The sequence below is a fragment of the Tachysurus vachellii genome, chromosome 17 (assembly GCF_030014155.1).
Source record: "Tachysurus vachellii isolate PV-2020 chromosome 17, HZAU_Pvac_v1, whole genome shotgun sequence".
Classification (NCBI taxonomy): domain Eukaryota; kingdom Metazoa; phylum Chordata; class Actinopteri; order Siluriformes; family Bagridae; genus Tachysurus; species Tachysurus vachellii.
Window position 1 is genome coordinate 11,173,945 of NC_083476.1, and position 22,608 is coordinate 11,196,552.

General features: G+C 37.6%; 2 protein-coding genes across 4 annotated transcripts; both read left to right on the forward strand.

Moving 5' to 3' along the window:
- The first annotated feature begins 796 nt into the window (after positions 1–796).
- LOC132860090 (coiled-coil domain-containing protein 152-like) lies at positions 797–10,286 on the forward strand. The gene is made up of 8 exons (XM_060891155.1): positions 797–977; positions 1,105–1,210; positions 4,150–4,218; positions 4,298–4,362; positions 5,010–5,112; positions 5,296–5,423; positions 8,771–8,866; positions 9,895–10,286. The coding sequence occupies exons 1-8, from the start codon at positions 918–920 to the stop codon at positions 10,018–10,020; spliced, it is 753 nt and encodes a 250-aa protein (XP_060747138.1). The 5' UTR covers positions 797–917; the 3' UTR covers positions 10,021–10,286.
- Positions 10,287–11,841: 1,555 nt separating this feature from the next.
- Positions 11,842–21,834, forward strand: nim1kb (NIM1 serine/threonine protein kinase). Of its 3 annotated transcripts, none has more exons than XM_060891158.1 (4): positions 11,842–13,272; positions 18,138–18,433; positions 18,908–19,176; positions 20,051–21,834. In XM_060891158.1, exons 2-4 carry the CDS (start codon positions 18,157–18,159, stop codon positions 20,798–20,800), a joined length of 1,296 nt encoding a protein of 431 aa, XP_060747141.1. In that variant the 5' UTR covers positions 11,842–13,272; positions 18,138–18,156; the 3' UTR covers positions 20,801–21,834. The 3 variants fall into 3 exon arrangements, with proteins under 3 accessions (XP_060747141.1, XP_060747140.1, XP_060747139.1); XM_060891157.1 differs by lacking the exon at positions 11,842–13,272 and adding an exon at positions 15,561–17,031; XM_060891156.1 differs by lacking the exon at positions 11,842–13,272 and having other exon boundaries at positions 17,932–18,433.
- The last annotated feature ends 774 nt before the right edge of the window (positions 21,835–22,608 follow it).

The following is a 22,608-nucleotide window of genomic DNA, read 5'->3' on the forward strand; positions in this document are numbered from 1 at the left end:
TCAGAGTTTGAACTGGCATTTTCAAGTGTTGAGATATCATTTTATATCCTTTTTTCAAGTTCAACTACCTTATTATGCAGGTCTATTGGCGAGTTCTTTTGTCTTCCACATGGTGCAACTCACTGATTGTGCAGAAACTCACTGATTATGTATGCAAAGGTTCAGTTCGAAGATGATGTGATAGTCTCCAAGTGTTTCTATCCACGGCAGTACCATGGGTGATGGGCTGTCCACAGGGAACCATTCCCAATCCCAGCATCAGTGTGCCACACCAAGCAACGAGACTCCAAACAGAAGTAGGCACCAGGATAGACCCTTTACCCTTTCAACAAGAAGAGAAAGAGGAAGGAACCATGCATTAGTAAAGTGTGTAGCACTAATAAAAGCTTTATGAGGTATTGGTAAATACGGATTGTAAAATAATCCACTACACATGAATGTGGAAAACATGTCTGCTGGCAAAAATGGTAGCACAGAAACTACTTAGTATATGTATGTTAAAATGTTTATGTATTTCTAATTTAATCTCCAAATGCCTTCCTTGAAAATCTATGTTAAATTTTAATAAAGCATAATACTAAAACCTTTAATATTTTTTAAATAAACATGTTGAATGAAAAAATGACTTCTAGTATACTTATAGTAATATCTTAAGATGTACTCAATAGCATAACCTACTGGTGTAAATATGTAAGTCATGTAAATTTACGGAGTCACTGAATCATAGAACGGAATCAAATGATTTGAGTCACGGTTGATGATTCAAAATGACCTCCGCTAGTCCATAGTCATGCGAGTCGAGTATTTGGGAATTGATTCAGATAGTTAAATTTTTGGATCTCAATTCCTAACTTGTTCCCAGTGATTATTTGAATTCATCGGCCATCTGCAACTTATTCGTGAATTTGCAAGTTAAAATGAAGAAAACAGTTGTCAACCTCGACAAACTAATTCAAGATTTCAGCCTACTGGAGCAAGTATTACTGCAAATGATGTTTTATTTCCTGAGAGATTATTAACGTTAGCATTAGCATTAGCGAGCTAGCTATATGAGTTAGCCATGTTTGATTTACCTGAAGCAGCCGTTCTGCTTGTGTTCATAAGAAAATAACAGAGCTAACGGGGAAGAACAACATCCATGAAATAAAACTGGATGAAGCCAATAGACTTCTAAAATTGTCAAATAGCAAGGAAAAACGTTTAATTGAAGGTAAGTAGGGGTAATATTTAGTTAAATTAATTTTATGACGCTTACCATCCACTTTATTAGGAACACCTGTGCATGCATTCTATCTATTTAGCCAATCAAGTGGCAGCAGCACAATGAAAAACAATAGAAATACAGGTCAAGAGCTTTAGTTAATGTTCACATTGTAATCCCTATGATTGTACTATAGGTCATAATAAAATAGGATATGAAGGATATAGTTAACTTATAACTTACTTAATTTATCTATCTATCTGTCTGTCTATCTATGTATCTAGAGTGATTGTGATCAATGTTTTGTTTCATTAAAACAACTTATTCATGCCAACAGTCCAAATGAATGCACACTCTAACTGATCAAATCTTATACACATCATTTATTGTGGGATTTTTTTTTTTTTTTTTGTACTGATTGAACATGATTTGATGGCACTAAATGTCTACTTGTGTCTCTCACAACCAGCAACAAATTGTTGGCACATTAACTTCCTTACCTAAGAGGTCTAACTTGTCTTGGTGGATGTGACAAACTGCCACATGTCTGACTATTTAGTAACATACTTGTGCGTAACCATGTTTTCAGCTTTCTAAGGGCACTAAAGCTACTTTCTGCTTCAGAGAATGGTACAACGAGGAACAACATGAACAAAGTATCCACTTCACTGAACAGGCCACAGACTTCTAATGACAAGAAATTAAGAATTTGTGGTGCCTCCACACTGTGTTCAATCTGGTAGGTATTTGAACTCCAAGCTCAGGATACTCAATACACACTGAATAAATTTGTCCAGCATGCAAAGTGTACTCCAGTTTCTTTAGGGTTACTGGACCTTCCCGCTGAAGACGTTTATGAGCTGTGCCCCTGAACCTGATAACACTATACTGTGTAGTGCTCTATTGCTGTTTTTGGCTTGTTTGCTTCTTCTCCACCTAAACATTTATGTTGTCTCAGTCCTGGAACTTTCATAGGCTATATGTTTAGAAAACTCACAACCACAGTTGCCTGCTCCAGAAGACTCCAATCTTCCTTTTTTTCCTCTTTCAAAAAACACTGAATATAAGAAACAGCAGCTTTCATGCCAGAGCTTTGAGTTTGTGTTTTCCTTTAGAGACAAATATTCAGATGTTCTCCAGTTACAGCTCCTGCCAACACAAAGCCCAGTACGTTCCTGACATTGAGAAACTTTTGGTGGAGGAACTTTAGCTGGCTGTGCTAGGAGCATCGTTGTTTGAGGTTTTGTCTAAGGAAGTGAGCACACAACCATACTGCTTAAAGAACAGATGTTATTGTTTGGTATCTAAAGTGTTTGAGATGCCATAATCTGGTGTAGCAATCTGGTCAAACTTTTCTTTGAATTTTCCAGACAGGCTACACAGATTTTCCATCTGATGTATCCAGTCAAGAGAAGCCTGCATGCCTTTGTGTAACTAGGTTCACACAATGTGCTCCACAAAGCACATATAAATATTAAGGGCTGTTTCTTTCTAAACAGTCTGTTTGCCAAAGTTTCTGCCAGACACTGGCTGCACCATCTGGGTGCACATGGGCAGTAAACTTATCCACTGCCTTTTTCCAGTTCTTGAAGCCAGTGCTCACAAAGTGGTTTTCTTTGACAGGACATCCGCATAATAAAAGCATAAAGCCACTTTTAAATTGGCACTGTAGTGCAGCCAGGGGAACATCTGAAACCAATTTTGCTGAATGTATAACACATAGTGAGCTTTAGTATGTACTCTAAACTTGGGATTAGGATTTACAGGCATTAAGCAAGCGGTTACAAATAAGCCAGGCAAAAACAAGTACTCATCTGTATCAACACATTTAAGAAGAACTTGAAGTTATGGATTAGCCTAACTATTATGTTAAGCAAGTTTTTGAATTGTTGCGGGATTCTCCATACAAATGAAATGTCTTGTCTTTTCTATATTGTTTTCTTCAGTATTTTATTTCCTGCATCATCATCTTTATCTGATCAACTGTTCATTTCCCTCTTATGATGTCCCCTCCTTCTTCAGATGTTCACTTACAACAGTGCAAGTGGAAAAAAGTTGGAAACTAAGTAAAATTGTATTTTGTGTTTGGAAGCATAGGGAGGTGAGTAATTCAGATGCATCAGTTGTGTCAAAGCTTCATGCTACTCCAGAATGTTTAGATACCTGACAACAGAAGAAATCTAAAGTAGAACTGGGCTGTATGTCGAAAGAAGGAAGCATACAGTAGTATCCACTGTGAATAACCTTGAATCTTGATTATTATATGAGGTATTATATTATTTTACTTTATTTTTATTCTTGCACTCTAACCACCAATGCAAAACTTTGCTTTGCAGCCCTTCCTTTTATCTTCAAAGCCTCCAGTGTCTCGGTTGTAATTGGCGATTATGATTATTGGGGGTTACCTTCCTTCCCTCTTCTCTGGAAATTACGGTCCTGGTTGTGTGTGAAATTCTGGTCAGATCAGCAGTATTTGAAACACTCATACCAGACCATCCTGCAACAACAACATTGAGATGTTTAAAGTCAAAGAGATTACTCTTTTCACCATTTTCATAGTTTTGCACTGTGCTGTGGCTGATTGAATAACTGCCTTTGCGAGAACATGTACAGGTATTTCTATTAAAGTGGACAGTGACTACATAGTTTTACTCTAGGTTGTAACAAATGCATACAGAAAATCAGTAGCTGGGGTATTAAAATATCCTAGTAAATAATACACAGCTATATAAGCAATATAAACAGCTTTGTGAACTGACTGTACAGCTGAGTGCAAATCTGATTTAAATCTTTTATTTATGCCAATAATACGTCTTTGTAACTGCATTAAGTGTAATATTTGCCTTGTGATAGACTTTGTTTCCCTCTAGTGGCAGATAATATTACAAACATTAGTGCAAATCCTGCTTTTGACTGTGATGATAATATAATTAAACCTGCATCTGTAGAGAAAGCTGGATTGTTGGGGAGCATTAAATGTCTTCAGCACAACTTAGAACAACAGTGTAACCTTCGAGGTAGGCTTTAGTTTTGTCATTAACTTGGACAGAAAATCAGATTGCAGTGGGTTCTGGTTGAGGTCCGTTTTTGTCTTAGGTGAAAATGAGAAGCTGAAAAATGTCACCTTTAATTTGAAGAAGCAAAATGAAGAACAAGTGGAGGTAATAATAAAAGAAAAACAGTAATAGGTGAGAAAATAATGTTTTGACAGTTATAATAAACTTTAAAAAGTTTAAAAATATTTTCACAGTGCTTAACTATAATATACTTAAAGATAATAAAAAATATTATTGTTATTCATTTGTTGTCATTTAATTTTCATTCTTTTTCGACTTTTCGATCTTCAAACATTATTTACATTGTTTACTGTTCAGTGTCACCCAAATGAGGATGGGTTCCCTTCTGAGTCTGGTTTCTCTCAAGGTTTCTTCCTCATATCATCTCAGGGAGTTTTTCTTTGCCACCATTGCCTCAGGCTTGCTCATTAGGATAGATGTTGGGAATAAGTAGTAGCATAATTTTAAAGTAACTTTTTATTCTGTTTCTATATGTCTATAAAGCTGCTTTGAGGCAGTGTCAATTGTCAACTGTTCTTTTTATTTATTTAAAAGAACCATAGGTTGCTTTACAGGAACCTAACATACTTTAGATACAACAACAACCTCTCTCAAGAGAAGACAGGAGGGTGAAAAGTGTTGAAAAAAAGAATTTTGTGATTTTTATTTTTAGAACGTTTACCTGGAAGAACATTCCAGTTTGTATTAAAAGTTTTAATGAGATCTGAAAACGTGCCTAATTGTACATTCAGGAGAGCAGAGCTTGTGTACAGAGGCTACAGAGTGAGATGAGATCTTTGCAAGAGCAACACCAGAGGGAGTTGGAGGACTGTGCTGCAGATACAAAGAGAAAATGTGAGCGCAAACACATACTGACTATATCACCCTCAACTCTTAACACATAAATAAACTAACAGACTACATAGTATCTGTGTTTTCTTGTACAATGATTATTATTCTCTGTTTAAATGTATTTGTTTGTATTTTTGTCTTCAAGTAGGTTGATCATTGATGTTGCATGCTGTGTTCTTTTACAAGTGGAGGCTAAAGATGCTGAAATGAATGCAGTTCTGGACAAAAAGGAGGAGGCGATAGAAGCCATGAGACTGAAGATGAAGGACCAGGAGAAAGAAAAGCAAAGTGAAATTATAAAGCTGCAAATGGAGGTATTATTTATGTAAGGTTTCTGCTTTACATGTGCCATGGTGTTGAGTTACAGCTCCATGTCCAGGTCTCTTTTAATCACACAGTTTAGTATTATTCCTATGTGAATAGAGTCCTCTGATAATTACACATCTCTGTGCCATCTGAAACATTTAGGTTTATTTGATTTAGCAAACCATGCATCCCAAGTGTAGCTTACTTTCTATCTGAAGAAGTGGATAAAATGCTGATACCCTTTCCTTAAATTAGTTTAGGCTTTAACCATTGCACGTTCACGTTTCAGTGGGAAAGGAAATGGACACATTACATTCATACTTAATGTAACTTAATAACCCCTGGATCCAGCTTTATTCCTTCTAGGTTTAAAAAGTAGGGGAAATGGACCCGAGTAACTGAATAACATTGCTGTTATTAATTTGTTTAGTATGGATTTGTGTAAAAAGTCAATAGCTAAGGTATGCTTCAACTTGCAAATTCACTACACCACATTTTACACTCAGCGGAGATTAAAATTACAGTTGCAGTGTGGCAAAATTTGGTTCTGCAAAAAAATCTAAAACTAAAGGTTATACATATTAACTTAAACTTCTTAATTTGAAATGTTTCTTGGTGTTCAAAATTTAAAAAAGGTTACAATGTCCTACTGATTTAGGTAAGTTTAAATGAATAGATGAAATGAGAGATATTTAGTAGGTTATCATTGTTGCTGACCTTGAAGTTAAGTCTGGTCAAACAGTTTGTTTATTTTTACACCAAAGAGCTTTTGAAATTTTGTATCTGATTGGCCAGGAAATGCTGATTATTTTTCTATGATTACATCACAGGTTTATAGTAATACAATCATTCTAACATTATCATTTCTATAGTAACAGATGCATAACTATGGCATGTATGCAGTGTTGTAATGTAACGGAGTACAAATACTTCGTTACTGTACTTAAGTAGAAATTACACATATCTGTACTTTACTTCGCTATTTAAATGTATGTCAACTTTCACTTTTACTCCACTACATTTCTTAAATAAAATGTATACTTTTACTCCGCTATATTTCCAATAAGCATCTTCGTTACTCGTTACTACAAAATAAAATCAGAAGAAATGTGTGTGACTGCAATAAGGGAGGTTTGGCGAATCACTGCGCCCAGATTGCATTACGCACGTCCGCACGCTCTACGGAGAAGCACAGGGACGCGCAGCGTGCACGCACAGTCAGAGCTGGAGACATATATCTATAACGTTAATAGGCGGAAAACCACAAAGACGGCAACCAAAAGCAGTGAAATTTCACTATTCTTATTACCAGAGTTGATAGCACAAACAAAATATTAATGCAAACAATCCATTCAATACTAAATAAAAATAACATTTATTGATTTGGTCTTCGTCTTGTGAATATTTTTTTATTAATGACTGCATTCATTGGACACACTGTTTGTAGAGAATGCACACACATGAACTGATTTGATTGAAGACTGGCATCATTACATCATGCATAAAATTTTGGTGTCCACTTTTGCCATTTAATAATACCATAACTTTTGGCTTACTATGTAGTCATATAATATATAATATAAAACTCTTCTTGTTTTAAATTCTCACTGAGGGCTAAAACCCCCTAAAGATGAAATCCTAGAACTGCCCCTGCTCTTATGCCTACCGAAAATCACTGAAATTTTACTTTTTACTTTTACTTCAAATACTTAAGTACATTAAATATCAGAAAATTACTTTTGATACTTAAGTACAGTATATATCAGATAATTTAAGACTTTTACTTGAGTAATATTCTAAAAGGTAACTTTCACTTCTACCAAAGTCTTTTTCTAGTACGATACTTTTACTCAAGTATTGCTTTCTAGTCAGGGTTCCCACGCGTCCTGGAAAACCTGGAAATCCTGGAAAATTAATGACCAATGTTCCAGTCCTGGACAACACATGGAAAATGAGAGAAAACATAAATTGTCCTGGAAAAAATCTTGTTGTCCTGGAAAATTATTATTTTTAAATGTTCTTGATCATTTAAAGAACAGTTTACAAATGGTCGAAACAATTAACGTTAGTAACAGAAAACGCTCTATTCAGGGACGCTGAGTTTTGACGTTTTTTTTGTTATGCTGTTTAATCTCGCTGTGACAGATGACGCTGTCTTGTGTTGGCGGTTTCAGGTGCTAGGAATGGTTTAAGTGCTTGAATGTTTTCAGCAAATGGTGACGGGTAAGCAGGTTATATTAACCTTGTTAATCTGAATATCATGTGCAAGGGGAATGTACAGCAAACTAAAGCATGCATGATGGCATTGGCCTGAGAAAGGAAAGGGTATTAATATGTGCGGTCTTTTTATTTTATAAATGTTGAAATTTCATTCACATGACAAATCGTCTTTAAAAGTAATCCATCCACACAGTCCCCAAACCTGTTTTATGGGCGATATAAGAAGTCAAAATTAGATATTCTAATGACGCGATGCACAGCAAATCATACATTGAACAATTATTTGCATGCTCAAAGTGCAGCACAGACTAGTGTTGTAAACATAAGGCGAAGGCCGGTAATATATAATAGGTTTACTTATATAAACTTAAAAACACGTTTGCAAATGTGATATTGATTTTTGCAACAGTTCACTAAACAAGAAGTTAAGTCACTTCCTTTCTATCCTTCACTAATCATAGTAGTTCCAAACAAAGCCGGAGCAGAACGTTTTTAGCAACATACAATGGCGTTTCTTTGAATATGCATTTATTAACGAATTGTTTGTGAAAGTGAATACTGTCATAAATACCGTCATTTTCTTTATTCCTAAATGAATATTTTGAATGACTCGTTTGAAAGAGCTCTGTGTGTGTATCTGGTGTTTTTCTAATTTTATAGTTAAGTAATAGCCATAAAGTGTACATTGTTTTTAAGACTTCTGGAGAGAAGAACATACTACTTTAGGCTGTGAATCGGTGATCCTTGGCTTTTGTTCCTAAATTTGAAATGTCCTGGAAAAGTCCTGGAAAATGATCTCTGAAAAACAGTGGGAACCCTGCTAGTACTTTATACAACACTGCATGTATAGTGGGCACACTCCATAAAATATGTCTGTTGGTAAACAAACATATTTTTGTTTAACAAAGAAAATCTGTATAAATTATATCTATAAATGTGATGTGCTGTTATAGGAAAAAAGTTCTTGGCTGGTGAATCATCACTCCACCCCGTTACTGATTGTTTCCCTATCCTGCTTTTTATTCCTTAATTAGCATAAAGACAACCAGATCACACTGGAAGCGTAATTGTAAATGTAAGCTCACTTAAATGAGCTTTTGAATGCAAATAATACTGGTTTCCTTTTTATCTGTAGTTCAGCGCTAAGCTTGCAAGAACTCAGAGTTTGTCAATGAAGAGCCAGCTGCAGCCACCAGCATCTGGGCTTATTCCTCAAAACATCTTTAAAAGAGTAAGCTGTCTTTTCTGTGATAAGAAATGTGCACCACCATTACTGGACAAGAGAAAACAATGTATATAGATGTACCTTTGGTATTTAAATATATTGGGTAGAATTACATATACAGTAGTTAATTACTTAAGTTTGTACATAGTGTATGGTTTTTGAATATGGTGTACTAAAAACTAATTTGGTTCATTCCACTATTAGGTGTGAAAGTGCCATTTTAATTGTATTAGTATAAAAATTGTGTCAACGGTCTGTCCTAAGTCAAGTGGGCTGAACCAAAACAAATCAGTAACACAATAACACATCAAAAACCACTCTTAAATATGATTATTTATGTGAAAGGTACATTTTCAATGCACAAACTTTTTATCATCTTCATGCAGATTCTGTATCACAAAGCAGTTTATTGTCAAAAACTGACCAGGATTTTATGTCAGAACTCTTCAGAAAGTAGCATATATTATTGAAGTGATGGAAATCAATATAGTTTGCAAAATTGTTTACAAATTATTTCTCCTCCTTATTATTATGCTCTCTTTTAATCTCTTTTAATTTTAGTGTTATATAAAATGTATTTGGTTTTATTTACTTTTATTATTTGCGATTTATTTAGACATAAATTGACGTGAGGATGTGATGGTTCAGTGGTTAAGGCTTTGGGTTACTTATCAGAAGGTCGGGGTTCAAGCCCACAAGCTGCTGAGACATCAATGTTGGGTCCTTGGGCAAGGCCCTTAACCTCACCTGCTCCAGAAGCGCTTCACTATGGCTGACCCTGTGCTCTTACCCCAGGCTCATAATAACGTGGAATATGTGAAAACTTAAGCATTTTACTGCATGTCGTACTCTGTATGTGTATGTGACGAATGTGACATACCTTTTATATAAAGATTTTTATCTAAGCAGGCAGAGTTGGATTTTGTACGGACATACAGTAAGTCAACATCCTTAACATTCATTAAGTGTTATGTTAAATGTTATTATTAACCATTTTACTGTCACTAATTGCACACAATCCTGTTGGTCTTTAGAAGCTGCAGTTCCTGCAAGAAGAGAAAAATAAAGAGGTTGAGGCTTTGCGTCAGAGAGTTAAAGAACTGGAGCAGCAGAGCCTGCGCACCTTCTCTGAGCCCCGTCTGAAGAGGAGGAAGATCTGAATGGTTGTTTCACCCAACGTAACGTAGCCAATGTGGCATGAAGTATTTCACATAAACAGCACAATGTGAAGTAACATAATACTGAATCATATGTTTTATGACATTGTGAAATTGTTCCTGGATTGGAATTCAGAATATTAATACTTCTAATTTTTTTTTTGTTATTCATTTTACTAAAAAATGGCAGTATATGAAAAGAGTATTTGCAAAGGTTAGTAAACACTGAAGAACATGTGAGTTGAAATAAACACGCAATCAGTGCAGGATGTAGCCTCAGCATTCAGTGTTTCACATGCACACGAAACCTACACAATATGAGGACCCTGGAATGTGTGGCCTGGAGTATATGGGTTATATACTTAAACCAGCCATGGACTATAAATCATTTTGGTCCACAGTGGACTAATCCAGTGATTTGGATGACAATATAATTTCTGAATAGTTTATCCAATTACTTTCAGGGTTTGCGGGGTCACATACATTATACTAAGCTTGAAGTGGAAGAAGTCGAGTGGTGTAAGCCCATTAAACACCTTCTGACCCAACATGAGTGTCTGTCCTTACTAATGCTTAAATCAAACTGATTGTACAAGATTTCACAGCTCTCAATAGAAGGCCTCACAGCTGACAATGCATATCATAGCAACCAAATCTTCTTCTGCACCAAAGAGTCTCAAGGGCACAGTGGCCTCTATTATTCTTAAATGGAACAACCAGGACTCTTCCAAGAGCTGGTTGCCTGGCCAATCTAAGCAATCAGGGAGATAGATCTTATTACGTGAGGTGACCAAGAACCCTATAGTCATGCTGACTGAGCTCCTAGAGATCCTGTGTGGAGGTGGGACGAAGTTCTTGAAGTACAACCATCAATGCAGCCCTCCACTTATCTGGGCTTTGGCAGAGTGGCTAGATAGAAGCCTATCCCCAGTGCAAAACACATGAAAGCCTGCTTAGAGTTTGCAAAAAAGCACCTGACTGTGAGGAACAAGATTCTCTGGTTTGATGAAGCCTCCTCCTCTGTCTGTCAGTGGATCACCAGCTTTCTCACAGATAGGCAGCAGCTATTGCGACTGGGGAAACTCAAATCCAGCACCCGCACCATCAGCACTGGCGCCCCCCAGGGCTGTGTTCTCTCCCCACTGCTCTTCTCTCTGTACACGAATGACTGCACCTCTCATGACCCCTCTGTCAAGCTCCTGAAGTTCGCAGACGACACCTCACTGATCGGCCTCATCCAGGACGGTGACGAGTCTGCTTACAGACTGGAGGTGGAACGGCTGGCTGTCTGGTGCAGCCTTAACAACCTGGAGCTAAACACGCTCAAGACAGTGGAGATGATCGTGGACTTCAGGAGAAACCCCCCTGCTCTCCCCCCACTCACCATCATGGACAGCATTGTGACAGCAGTGGAGTCATTCAGATTCCTGGGAACCACAATCTCCCAGGACCTGAAGTGGGACATTCACATTGACTCCATTGTGAAAAAGGCTCAGCAGAGGTTGTACTTCCTTCGCCAGCTGAAGAAGTTCAACCTGCCACAGGTTCTGCTGAAACAGTTCTACACTGCTATCATCGAATCCATCCTCTGCACTTCAGTGACTGTTTGGTTTAGCTCAGCCACCCAATCCGACCTCAGGAGACTACAGAGGGTAGTCCGGACAGCTGAGCGAATCATTGGCACAACTCTCCGTACACTCCAAGACCTGTACTTCTCCAGAGTGAGCAAAAGGGCAAAGAAAATCACTCTGGACCCCTCACATCCAGCACACTTACTATTTGAACTGTTGCCATCTGGCCGACGCTACAGAGCCCTGTAAAATTGAACTGTTTGGCCTCAGTTCTAAACGTTATGCCTGGAAGAAACCAGGCACTGCTCATCACATGCCCGATACCATCCCAACAGTGAAGCATTGTGGTGGCAGCATCATGCTGTGGGGCTGTATATTAGAAGCAGGACTGGGAGACTGGTCAGGTTTGATGGAAAGCTGAATGGAGCAAAGTACAGAGATATCCTCAATAAATACCTACTCCACAGTGGTCACAACCTCAGACTGGGCTGAAGGTTCACCTTTGAACATGACAACGACTCTAAGCACACAGTCAAGACTACACAGGAATGGCTTAGAGACAACTCTGTGAATGTCCTAGAGTGGCCCAGACAGAGCCCTGACTTGAACTTTATTGAACATCTCTGGAGAGACCTGAAAATGTCTGTTCACTGTCAGTCCCCATCCAGCCTGAACAAGCTTTAGAGGATTTGCAAAGAAGAACAGCAGAAAAAATCATAGCATCAAGCTGCAACATAACAAAATTGAAAATAGTTAAGGGTTTCTAAATATTTTAGAAATTCACTGTATATACATGCAGTGCAAAAGCAAAAGTTGTTTAAAAAAAAATTACATGTGTTCATTGTTTATCAATTTTCAAAATGCATAGTGAGCAAACACATAAAAAATCAAAATCTAGTTATGTTGGCTTTGTAGAAGCCAACATTCTGTTTTCCTATTTAAGCTTAGACAAAAAATGATCAAGAGTAACTCCTCCTAGGGCTTTTGAGCCACATGCACCAAATTCGGATATGTCGTAGACCCTGGTCTGAAGTTTGTTGCTGTTACTTTTCTAAGTGATCTGAGTACCGGTACTTCCGGTACCGGGTCTCAAAGTGGCCTTTTTTCCCATAGACTCCCATTATAAACTTTGGAGGTTTATAACTCGGCAAGCTTTCGAACTATCTACACCAAACTCGGCCAGCTCCTTTAGGGTGATACTCTGAACAAAGTTTTAAATTGGTGTACCGACTGGCCTTTCAGTTGAGCCGCAGCCCCGCCCCCAAAATATGCAAAATCAAAAAACTTTTTACAACATGGACATGACATATCAAAATACTCAGCACAATGAGGGGAACTTCCTCACGTGTATTCTGATGAAGTCACGTGACAAAGTAACACTGACTCTTATGACCACTCGCCTCCAAAACGCACCGCCCTTTGCAAATACTTGCATTGTCAAAGCCAACAACAAAGTTTGTCGCGACAAACTTTACAAAACTAGTTAATATTTGGTGTGACTCTCTTTGGTCTCAACCCAGCATTTAGAACACTTTGTACACTTGCACAAAGTCAGGGATTTTGTACGGTCAGAGTCAGATGTATGATTGATCAAATATATATCAAGCAGGAGCTAATGATCATCAATTTCATATGCAGGTTGAAACACACCAGTGCAAGATTGAGCACAGCAACAAGACACAAGGTAGTTATACTGCATCAGCTAGGACTCTCCCAGGCAAAGCTTTTAAAGGAGACTGGGGTTTCAAGATGTGCGCCTCAACTATACATGAAAACATAGGAACTACTACTTCTTCTACTTTCTGATTTCCCCATTAGGGGTCACCACAGCGAATCATCTGTTTCCACATAACTCTATCCTCAGCATCCTCTACTCTCGCAACAATTACATTCATGTCCTCATTTAACACATCCATATATCTCCTCTTTAGCCTTCCTCTTGACCTCTTACCTGGCACCATCTCCAACATCCTTCTAACGATATAACTACTTTCCCTCCTCTGCGCATGTCCAAACTATCTCAATCTAGCCTCTCTGACCTCTGACCAAAACAACCAACCTGAGATGTCCCTCTGATGTGCTTGTTCCTAATACTGTACATCCTTGTCATCCTAAAGAGAACCTCAACATCCTCATCTCATAATTTCACCTGTTAACCCGTTCACCATCATAGCAAACAAGAAGGGACTCAAAGCCGATCCTTGATGTAGCCCCACCTCCAACTATTCTGTCTGACCTATAGCACAACTCACTGCTGTCATACTCCTCTCATACATATCCTGAATTACTCTTATGCACTTCTCTGCCACTAATGACACACTCATACAGTAGCATAGCTCCACTCTTGACAACCTTCATACGCTTTCTCTAAATCCACAAAGGACAGGGCACCTAAGTTGTCGGCACCTAAGCTCTTGTGTGGCTCATCAACTTTATACCACTGTAGTTTCTACAAATCTGCAAATCACTTTTGTTCTTAAATATCGCACTAGATTCGATTTACACTCGATTCTTTGTAATCCTGTCTACTTTCTTCGTTACTTTCTACGCTGCACTTCTTTTTAGCCAGCCTCTTCCTCTGAATGCTGTCCTGTACTTCCTTGTTCCACCACCATGTTTCCCGATCTTTTCTCCTTCCAGATGACACACCTAGCACCCTCCTAAATGTCTCACTGATTACTTCTGCTGTAGTTTCCCAGTAATCTGGAAGCTCTTCCTGACCACCCAAAGTCTGTCTCAGCTTCTGACTGAATTCCTCATGACATTCTGCCTTTTTCAACTTCCGTCACTTGGTCTTCTTTTCTGTCTTTTCTCTCCTCTTCTTCCTGACCACCAGAGACATCTTACACATCACCATCCGATGCTGTCTGGCTACAAACTCTCCTACAATTACTTTACAGTCACTAATCTTTCTAAGAGTGCCTTGTCTATATAGAATGTTGTCTACCTGCATACTCCTACCTCCGCTCTTATGCTCTATGTTCCTCTCTCTTCTGGAAATAAGTGTTAACTACAGCCATTTCCACCCTCTTAACAAATTCCACCATCATCTGTCCTACTATGTTCCTTTTCTCTAACACCAAACCTGCCCATCACCTCTTTTTCCCTCACCAACATGCCTATTGAAGTCTGCTCTAATCACTACTCTCTCCCATCCCATCTGGGAATACTCTCCATCACCTAATCTAACTCACTCTAGAATCTCTCCTTTTCTTCTAGCTCACAGCCTACTTGTGAAGCATAACCACTGACGATATTCAACATCACCCCTTCAATTTCTAACTTCAAACCAACTACCCTGTCTGACACTCTTTTTACCTCTAAAACATTCCTCACAAAAAAACATGAAAACAGGGACTGAGGTGCAGAAAAATGGCAGCAGGTGCTCTGGACTGATACAAGGCTGTAGCAGGAGGCAGGTTGTTTATTGAAGGGCTGGAGAGCAGTACAATAATGAGTGTCTACAGGCAATAGTGAAGCATGGTAGAGGTTCATTGCAAGTTTGGGTTGCATTTTTGCAAATGGATGTGGAGATTTGATCAGAGGTAAAGGTGTCCTCAATGATGTGAAATACTGTCAAATACTTATCCATCTTGAAAGTGTTGGTTTGGCCCCAAAGAGCCTTGATCTCAACATCATCCAGTCCGTCTGGAATTACTTGAAGTGATAGAAGGATCTGAGACACCTACATCCAGAGAAGATCTGTGATCACTCCTCCAAGGAGTTCCTTCAAAACTGTGCAATTATACCTAAAATATTTGATGCTGCTTTGCAGACAAAGGGTGATCAGGCCAAATATTTATTTGATTTGAATTTCTCTCATTTTCATTTACTTTTCATCAGTGAATTAATTAAAATAAACTATCACTTCAGAGGAAACCCCTGAGCACAGAGAGAACATGTAAACTCCACACACTGGGTGGAAACTCAACCCTGGAGGTGCAAGGCAAACATGCTAACCACTAAGCCACCAGAAAATACTATTTATATTCTGAATATTATTTAAGGGGGCATGGTGGCTTAGTGGTTAGCACGTTTGCCTCACACCTCCAGTGTTGGGGGTTTGATTCTTGCCTCCGCCTTGTGTGTGTGGAGTTTGCATGTTCTCCCCGTGCCTCGGGGGTTTCCTCCGGGTACTCCAGTTTCCTCCCCCGGTCTAAAGACATGCATGGTAGGTTGATTTGCATCTCTGGAAAATTGTCCGTAGTGTGTGATTGCGTGAGTGAATGAGAGTGTGTGTGCCCTGCGATGGGTTGGCACTCCGTCCAGGGTGTATCCTGCCTTGATGCCCAATGACGCCTGAGATAGGCACAGGCTCCCCGTGACCCGAGGTAGTTCGGATAAGCGGTAGAAAACGAATGAATGAATATTATTTATATAATATTATTAAGTTATTAAATATATTAAAAATAATTCTTAATAATAATATTCATTGAAATGCATAAACAGGTTACTATTTATTTGTTACATTCACACGAATAACAAATACAATCAGTTATTTTGATATTTTCATGTTAATAAACTATTCCCAGGAAGTCGCTATTTTTATGCAGGATATCTTGGAATTTTACCTAAAAAAAACACTACTGTATGTATCTGTTTACAATGTTGTGCATTTCTGTAGCTTACACCTAATTCAGGCTTTCAGACTTATACTAAAATGTTCAGCTCTGGCTCTGGGTATACATTACTGAATCTAAATCATAGCATGCTCAATGAAACTGTTAGTCAGAATACTCAGTTAATATATACATGCATTTATTGTACCTTGTTCATTTTAAAAGTGTAAGTCTAACTCGAAAGATTATGAAGCTAAGGATAATCGCATTGTGTCAAAGAGGGACAGCCCTAATCTTATTTAGCAGTTACATAACATTAGAGCCTTACACTGAACACAAATCAGAGATCAACCTCATTACAACTTTAAAAGTGATTTAATAACTGATTTGATTACATAGTTAAGGTATTTTTCTCAGGATTCCAAAGATAGACAAATTAGATATATAAAACAACTTCCTGTGATACTTGAGTGCTTGTGTCCCTCAATTCCCCTCACTTTCTAGAAATTAGGGGATTATAGAAGACCTAAATAAAGCTGAATGGTTAAAATGCTTGCCAGGAGTGTAATCCCTCAGACAGGTGATGTGAGAGAGAATAAATTAGCACTGTAGGTCTAGTACTGTATGTCCCCCATGACAGCTGATATTTTTCATACTGAATGGGTAACAACTTGATAAAATGGGGAACAGCTGATCATCTGAGGATCCAAACATCTTTGAAAGACTTTGAGTTAAGTGATTTTCAGGAAAGCTGTCCATTGGAACATGATCAGAATTTTATGATTCTACAAAAACACCTCACATCCCAGAAAGTTCATACGATTATGTGGAAATCCATGCTGGAAAGAGTTGCCTTCATCTCACTTGAGAAGCAGAATGCAAGGGTGAGACCTGAATTAGATTTAGCATTTTTGGTACTCATGATTTTAACTGTTTACAGCTGCTGATTTAAATTATTATAACTATTATGATGTATATATTATGATATATCAGAGGATAATATCCTATCTCCTAATATTTAGACTATTTAGATTTAGTATGTATTTTGATTAAATACAATGGTTATCATGATTATTTCTAAATGCACTGCAAGAAAATGACTTTTTAGGAAGTGGAAACTATTTGATATAGCCAGTGCTGTCTATTCTATGTAGTATATCTAGTAATCTAAAAGAAATGAGAATTACGCAAGTATAAGACAAAAAAACAAATATAAAAGATTAGAAAGTTTTTTTGGGCTTTTTTACTTCAATCAAGCTTGAAATTTTGTTCTACTAGCAGATAATTCTGCTGATTTTTAGTATCTGTTCCTAAAAAGAAGTATAGGAAATGCTTGAAAAACTGTCTAGAAATAGTTATGATATTTGGGTTATTGCAAACTGACAAAAGGAAATATTAGACTATATAAAATTTACTATATTTAAGTTAGTCTAATTCGTAGAGATAATATATGCGGTGTGTAATATATATATATATATATATATATATATATATATATATATATATATATATATATATATATATATATATATATATAATGTATATGTATGTATATATATAATGTATATGTATGTGTATACATTATATATATGTATATATATAATGTATACATATGTATATATATACATATATGTATATATATATATATATATATATATATATATATATATATATATATATATATATATATATATATATATATATATATTTATATATATATATATATATATATATGTATAGTGATATATGTATATGATACTGTATGTATATGATATGTATACTGACATATAGTGCACATATATATGTTAAAAGAATTAACTAAGATACCGACTCTGGGCTAATGCTGTGAGAAAATAACATTGTGGCATAAGTTATTACAATATTGCTATATTTCAATATTTCTTGCAGTGTACTTTTCACCATTAGCTTGTCTCAGTACATGTTCAACAATGTTTTTCCATAAGATTCTCCTCTATATTTGTCATTTTAGCCTTAAAGAGGAAACAACAATGCCTTCAAGCCTGACTCGGGTGTCTACACATGTGCCTCGGCACAGCCTGTACAGCCTATCAGACAGCTCAGACTGTGATCCAGATAACGAGGCAGAAGAGGATTCATCCAGGCACCTCACACCTCTGGAGAAGCTAACACTGGATATGTGTCATGATGAACAAACCATCAAAGAGCTGAATGTGGGAAGAAGAGTAGGATTCTATAAAGTCTGTTGTGAGATTGGGTGTGGAAACTTCTCCAAAGTCAAACTGGCCTTCCATGCTCTTACCAAAGGTAGGGGGATACATTCTGAAATATATGTGCCAAATTTTATTTGTTTAGAAGCATTTATTTGTTCTCTTGCTACACTGATACAGGAGACACCTGAAAACTAAGTTATGATGTTTGTAAAGCTTATAGTCCAGTTCAGACTAAATGAAAATAATACACTCTCTGAAGAAAAGGATGTTCACTGAAGGAGAAAGCATGTGAAAGTTGTTGATTTTGTTAAAAAACTTTCAGCTCTTTGGATGGCAAAAATGGAGGGGTTGCTAATTATTAAATAGACATCACCACATACATTTACCTTGTTGTTTTCTTTCTGCTGCTTGGTGCACATCTAATTAAAACTTATGTATGTCTTGTCTACATATGTTCAGGTATATGTGATCTAATTCTCAGTTTTCTCTCAGACTGCTAAGATTTTCAAAAATCTGATCATAAAATGATCTAATTAATAACAACCATGTCATTATGTTGTCCTTGCAGACAAAGTTGCTATTAAAGTTTTGGATAAATTGCGACTGGACTTACAGACCCAGAGGATGCTATCCAGAGAGATCTCCATAATGGAGAGCTTGCATCATCCAAACATTCTTCGGCTCTATGAAGTGTTGGAGGCACCGAGTCGATTGTACCTAGTGCTGGAGTACGCCGGAGGAGGAGACCTGCATGCCAGAATCAGCTCTGAGGGAAAACTCTCTGATCTAGAAAGCAAACTTGTGTTTGCCCAAATCCTGTCGGCAGTAAAGTACATGGTCAGTTTAGTAAAATTTTGAAGATTTATTCAGTTGCATTTGTATCTTATGACCATTGACTAGAACATACTGTATGATCAGTCTGAGAGCCAGATAGTAAACACTAACTGTTTTTAAAATTAGGTTTGATTCTTTAGTTTGGCTGTTATTGAAGACCACTGAACTGGTCATGTTTATGAAACAAGTTTGAGACAACTTTTGCTTTTTGACATTATGGTGCTGGAAGTAGCTATAGGTAGATGGATAAATTGTGGCCATGAAGGCCTGCTGGATGTTTGTTATCGCACCATTCGGAGTCTAGAGACTGTGAAAATGTGAAAATCTCAGATCAGCAGCTACTGAAATCTGTCATCAACAGTCATGCCACTGTCAAAATCACCCTGATTCCATTTTTTCCTCATTCTGCTGGTTGTTTTGAACATTATCTGAAGCTGCTGGCCTACTGCTTAACTACATAATTTCATACATACAGTAGCACTGTGCCATATGATTGGCCGATAAGATAATTTCATGAATTGGGCAGTGTAGAAGTGTCCCTTATAAAGTGCTCTCTGAATGTACATTTCTTCAATTCCACACTCACAACTTTAGTTCTGACTTGTGGTTAGCTACTACTAACTTTCAGTAAAGAATGTATAAAGCCAAGCACATAATAAATCAGAATCATAAGTGGACCTCTGTATGTCACATAGGACTGTAGGCAAATACCTACACATAAAAACACTGGATGGTGCAATCTAAAAAAAAAAAAAACAGAGGTAGCTATACAGATCTTCAAAACTTGTTGCTTGCTAGTCTGAACAATATTTGAGAAACTTTCTTTATATGTTCTCTATATATATATTATACATCATACATTTCATCCATTTTTCAGCATGACAACATCATCATCCATCGGGATCTAAAGGCAGAAAACATCTTGTTCACCAGCAACTCCTGTGTAAAGGTAGCTGACTTTGGCTTCAGCACAAAGATCAGCAAACGCAGCCAGATGTTGGACACCTTCTGTGGCTCCCCTCCATATGCAGCACCAGAGCTCTTCAAAGACGAGGCCTACTTGGGGCCACCTGTAGACGTATGGGCTATGGGGGTCCTTCTTTTCTTCATGGTGACTGGCACCATGCCTTTCCGTGCTGACACTGTTTCTAAGCTGCGCCGTTTTGTACTACAGGGAGTTTACGTTATTCCCACTTGGGTGTCTGCTCCATGTCAGCGCCTGATCCGGGGGATTCTCAAGCCAGAGCCTACTGAGCGCTGTGTGCTGGATCAGATGCTGGGCTGCGAGTGGCTGCTGCCAGTGGAGACTCTGCGTCCCTTTCCTCATTTCTACCAGCTTAACCCTGTCAACTTGCTGAAGGTGAGATCAGGATGGGCAGAGCAGGAAGAGGTGCATGCTACCTTACAGAAACTTGGAGTCACAGAGAAACACATTCTCAACAACCAGGGCAAGAACAGTCGAAGCCCAATAACAGGTATCTATCGCATTGTACTCCATCGGATCCAAAGGAACAAAGGTGCTGAGTGTCTGCCTTCAATCACAGGTGTAGTCAGAGACCCAAAGCGGGACAGTCTTCGCACCTACAGGAATTTACGACACACTTCAAAACTGTGTGTCCTATCTTAATGAGCATAACTTATACAGAAAATGGGTTTTCTTTGTTCTAGTTCAAAAGGTTAGTTGTCTTTCAAAGGGAGCTCTACTCTCATCACTGATCTAAAACACCACTACCGTAGACTTCAAGCTGAGCTCTGTAGCACAATAATATCATATTATTGTTTTTAGTCCTATTAATCAAAAGAAATTGCAGTATTTGCTTTTGCACAGTATTTGCATTTCTGGATATAACAAAATGGATGTAAACATAATATTCACATACTGACCAGGTTTATCATGTCCTTTTACAATATATATTTCTTTGTAAGTGCGTAAAATTACTGACAGTCTTTTACTATGCAAAATGTTTTGGCCTCACCCTCTCATCAGAAACTGTCTCTACTGAATGGTATTGAAAACAGGTAATTTCACTAAATTGGTTTAAATCAGGCTGTTTTTGATTTAAAAAAAATAGTGCTCTCCTTGTCACAGTATACATTGGAGACCATTTTAACTATAGAGACTCAAAAAAAGAAAATTAACTGTTTACATCACCACTTATCATGATCTGAGGGCTTGCAGAAAATAGTAAACACAAACAAACATTTGGGTGCTTCAAAAAATAAAATATTTCTGCCCATTAGCATGTTTTGTGAACATTTTGTCAACATGTTACTGTATTTGTAGCTGTCTTGTAAGTTTGGTGTCATCCTATTTGTGGCTTTTACTTGAGCATCATAGCACTCACTATTCACACACTGCGACTTAATAAATAAAATCACAACCAAAATAATTGAATATTTTGAAATCTATTATCTTTTGCTTGCAGTGGGACTAAACTGGTTGATACTGAGTATGTGATGTTATTAGTAGAATGCAAATGTCAGCTCATGACTAAAGAATTATTTTATAGTATGTGATTATTTTTGCCTGTGACAGCTAAATTGTGCTGAATGTTACGTTTCTATAGTACTTTTACACAGATTCCCTACAACACTGTAGTACTTGAGCTACTAAACCACCACCATACACTATACCATGTTATTGATGCTGCTGTGCTGAGAATAAACCACCATCCATGTAATATCTGCTCATTGTGATCCCTTTCCAATGATAGACAGAAGCAGAGAGGACTTGAGTGCAACAGATGGACTAACTGTGTAACTACAATGTATGTCTGAATGGGGGCAGGTGGTAAAGGGCCAGAGAGTGTAGACTCTATGTTTTTATTATATAAAGGTTGCACAATATGTCAAATTTAACAGTAAAGTTTCTATAAAGTCCTGCAGTACCTAAAAATATAATCTATCATAGCACACTTAACGTTAAAAAAAATAGCTACTGAAATGTGTGGAACCAGTGAGTATGTAGTATATTTGCTATAAATCACTGAGAGCTTATAGTACATTTATTCATTGCACTCAGATTAAAGAACTATTGAGTTCATGTAAGTGCTCCTGGAAAAACATCAACACAAATTTAATGCTAGATATTCATCCAATATTGTCTCTAATTAAACACTTGTGTTTTTTCATTACTAGCTGTTTCAGTGTGCATGGTCACACTACCGTGTTCAAGCTAACTTCCATTTGAAAAGAGAGTGCAGTCGCCCTTGCACATGGTACAGGCAGATGCAGATTGTACACAATGCAGCAGCAAACTCGAAAGTGAGTTCAGCATTCAACCACCCACCCTCCTCTTTCTTCTTCTCTCCCCCCAATGCCTGCTCTTCACCTCCCATCTGCTCCCTGTGGCAGATGGAGTTTGCATGGCAGCTCGGACATCTGCCGCCCCAAACAATGGCTCCCTTGTGCAGGCCCCCAGTCTGAGCCAGAGGC

Bases quoted from the DNA above. Each gene is read 5' to 3' on its own strand.
- nim1kb (XM_060891156.1), top strand. From the start codon at position 18,097: ATGTTTTTCCATAAGATTCTCCTCTATATTTGTCATTTTAGCCTTAAA. The intron at 18,434-18,907 runs GTAGGGGGATAC...TTGTCCTTGCAG, and splicing joins CTTCCATGCTCTTACCAAAG to ACAAAGTTGCTATTAAAGTT. The intron at 19,177-20,050 runs GTCAGTTTAGTA...TCCATTTTTCAG, and splicing joins TGTCGGCAGTAAAGTACATG to CATGACAACATCATCATCCA.
- LOC132860090 (XM_060891155.1), top strand. From the start codon at position 918: ATGAAGAAAACAGTTGTCAACCTCGACAAACTAATTCAAGATTTCAGC. The intron at 4,363-5,009 runs GTAATAATAAAA...TTGTACATTCAG, and splicing joins AAAATGAAGAACAAGTGGAG to GAGAGCAGAGCTTGTGTACA. The intron at 5,424-8,770 runs GTATTATTTATG...TTTTATCTGTAG, and splicing joins TTATAAAGCTGCAAATGGAG to TTCAGCGCTAAGCTTGCAAG.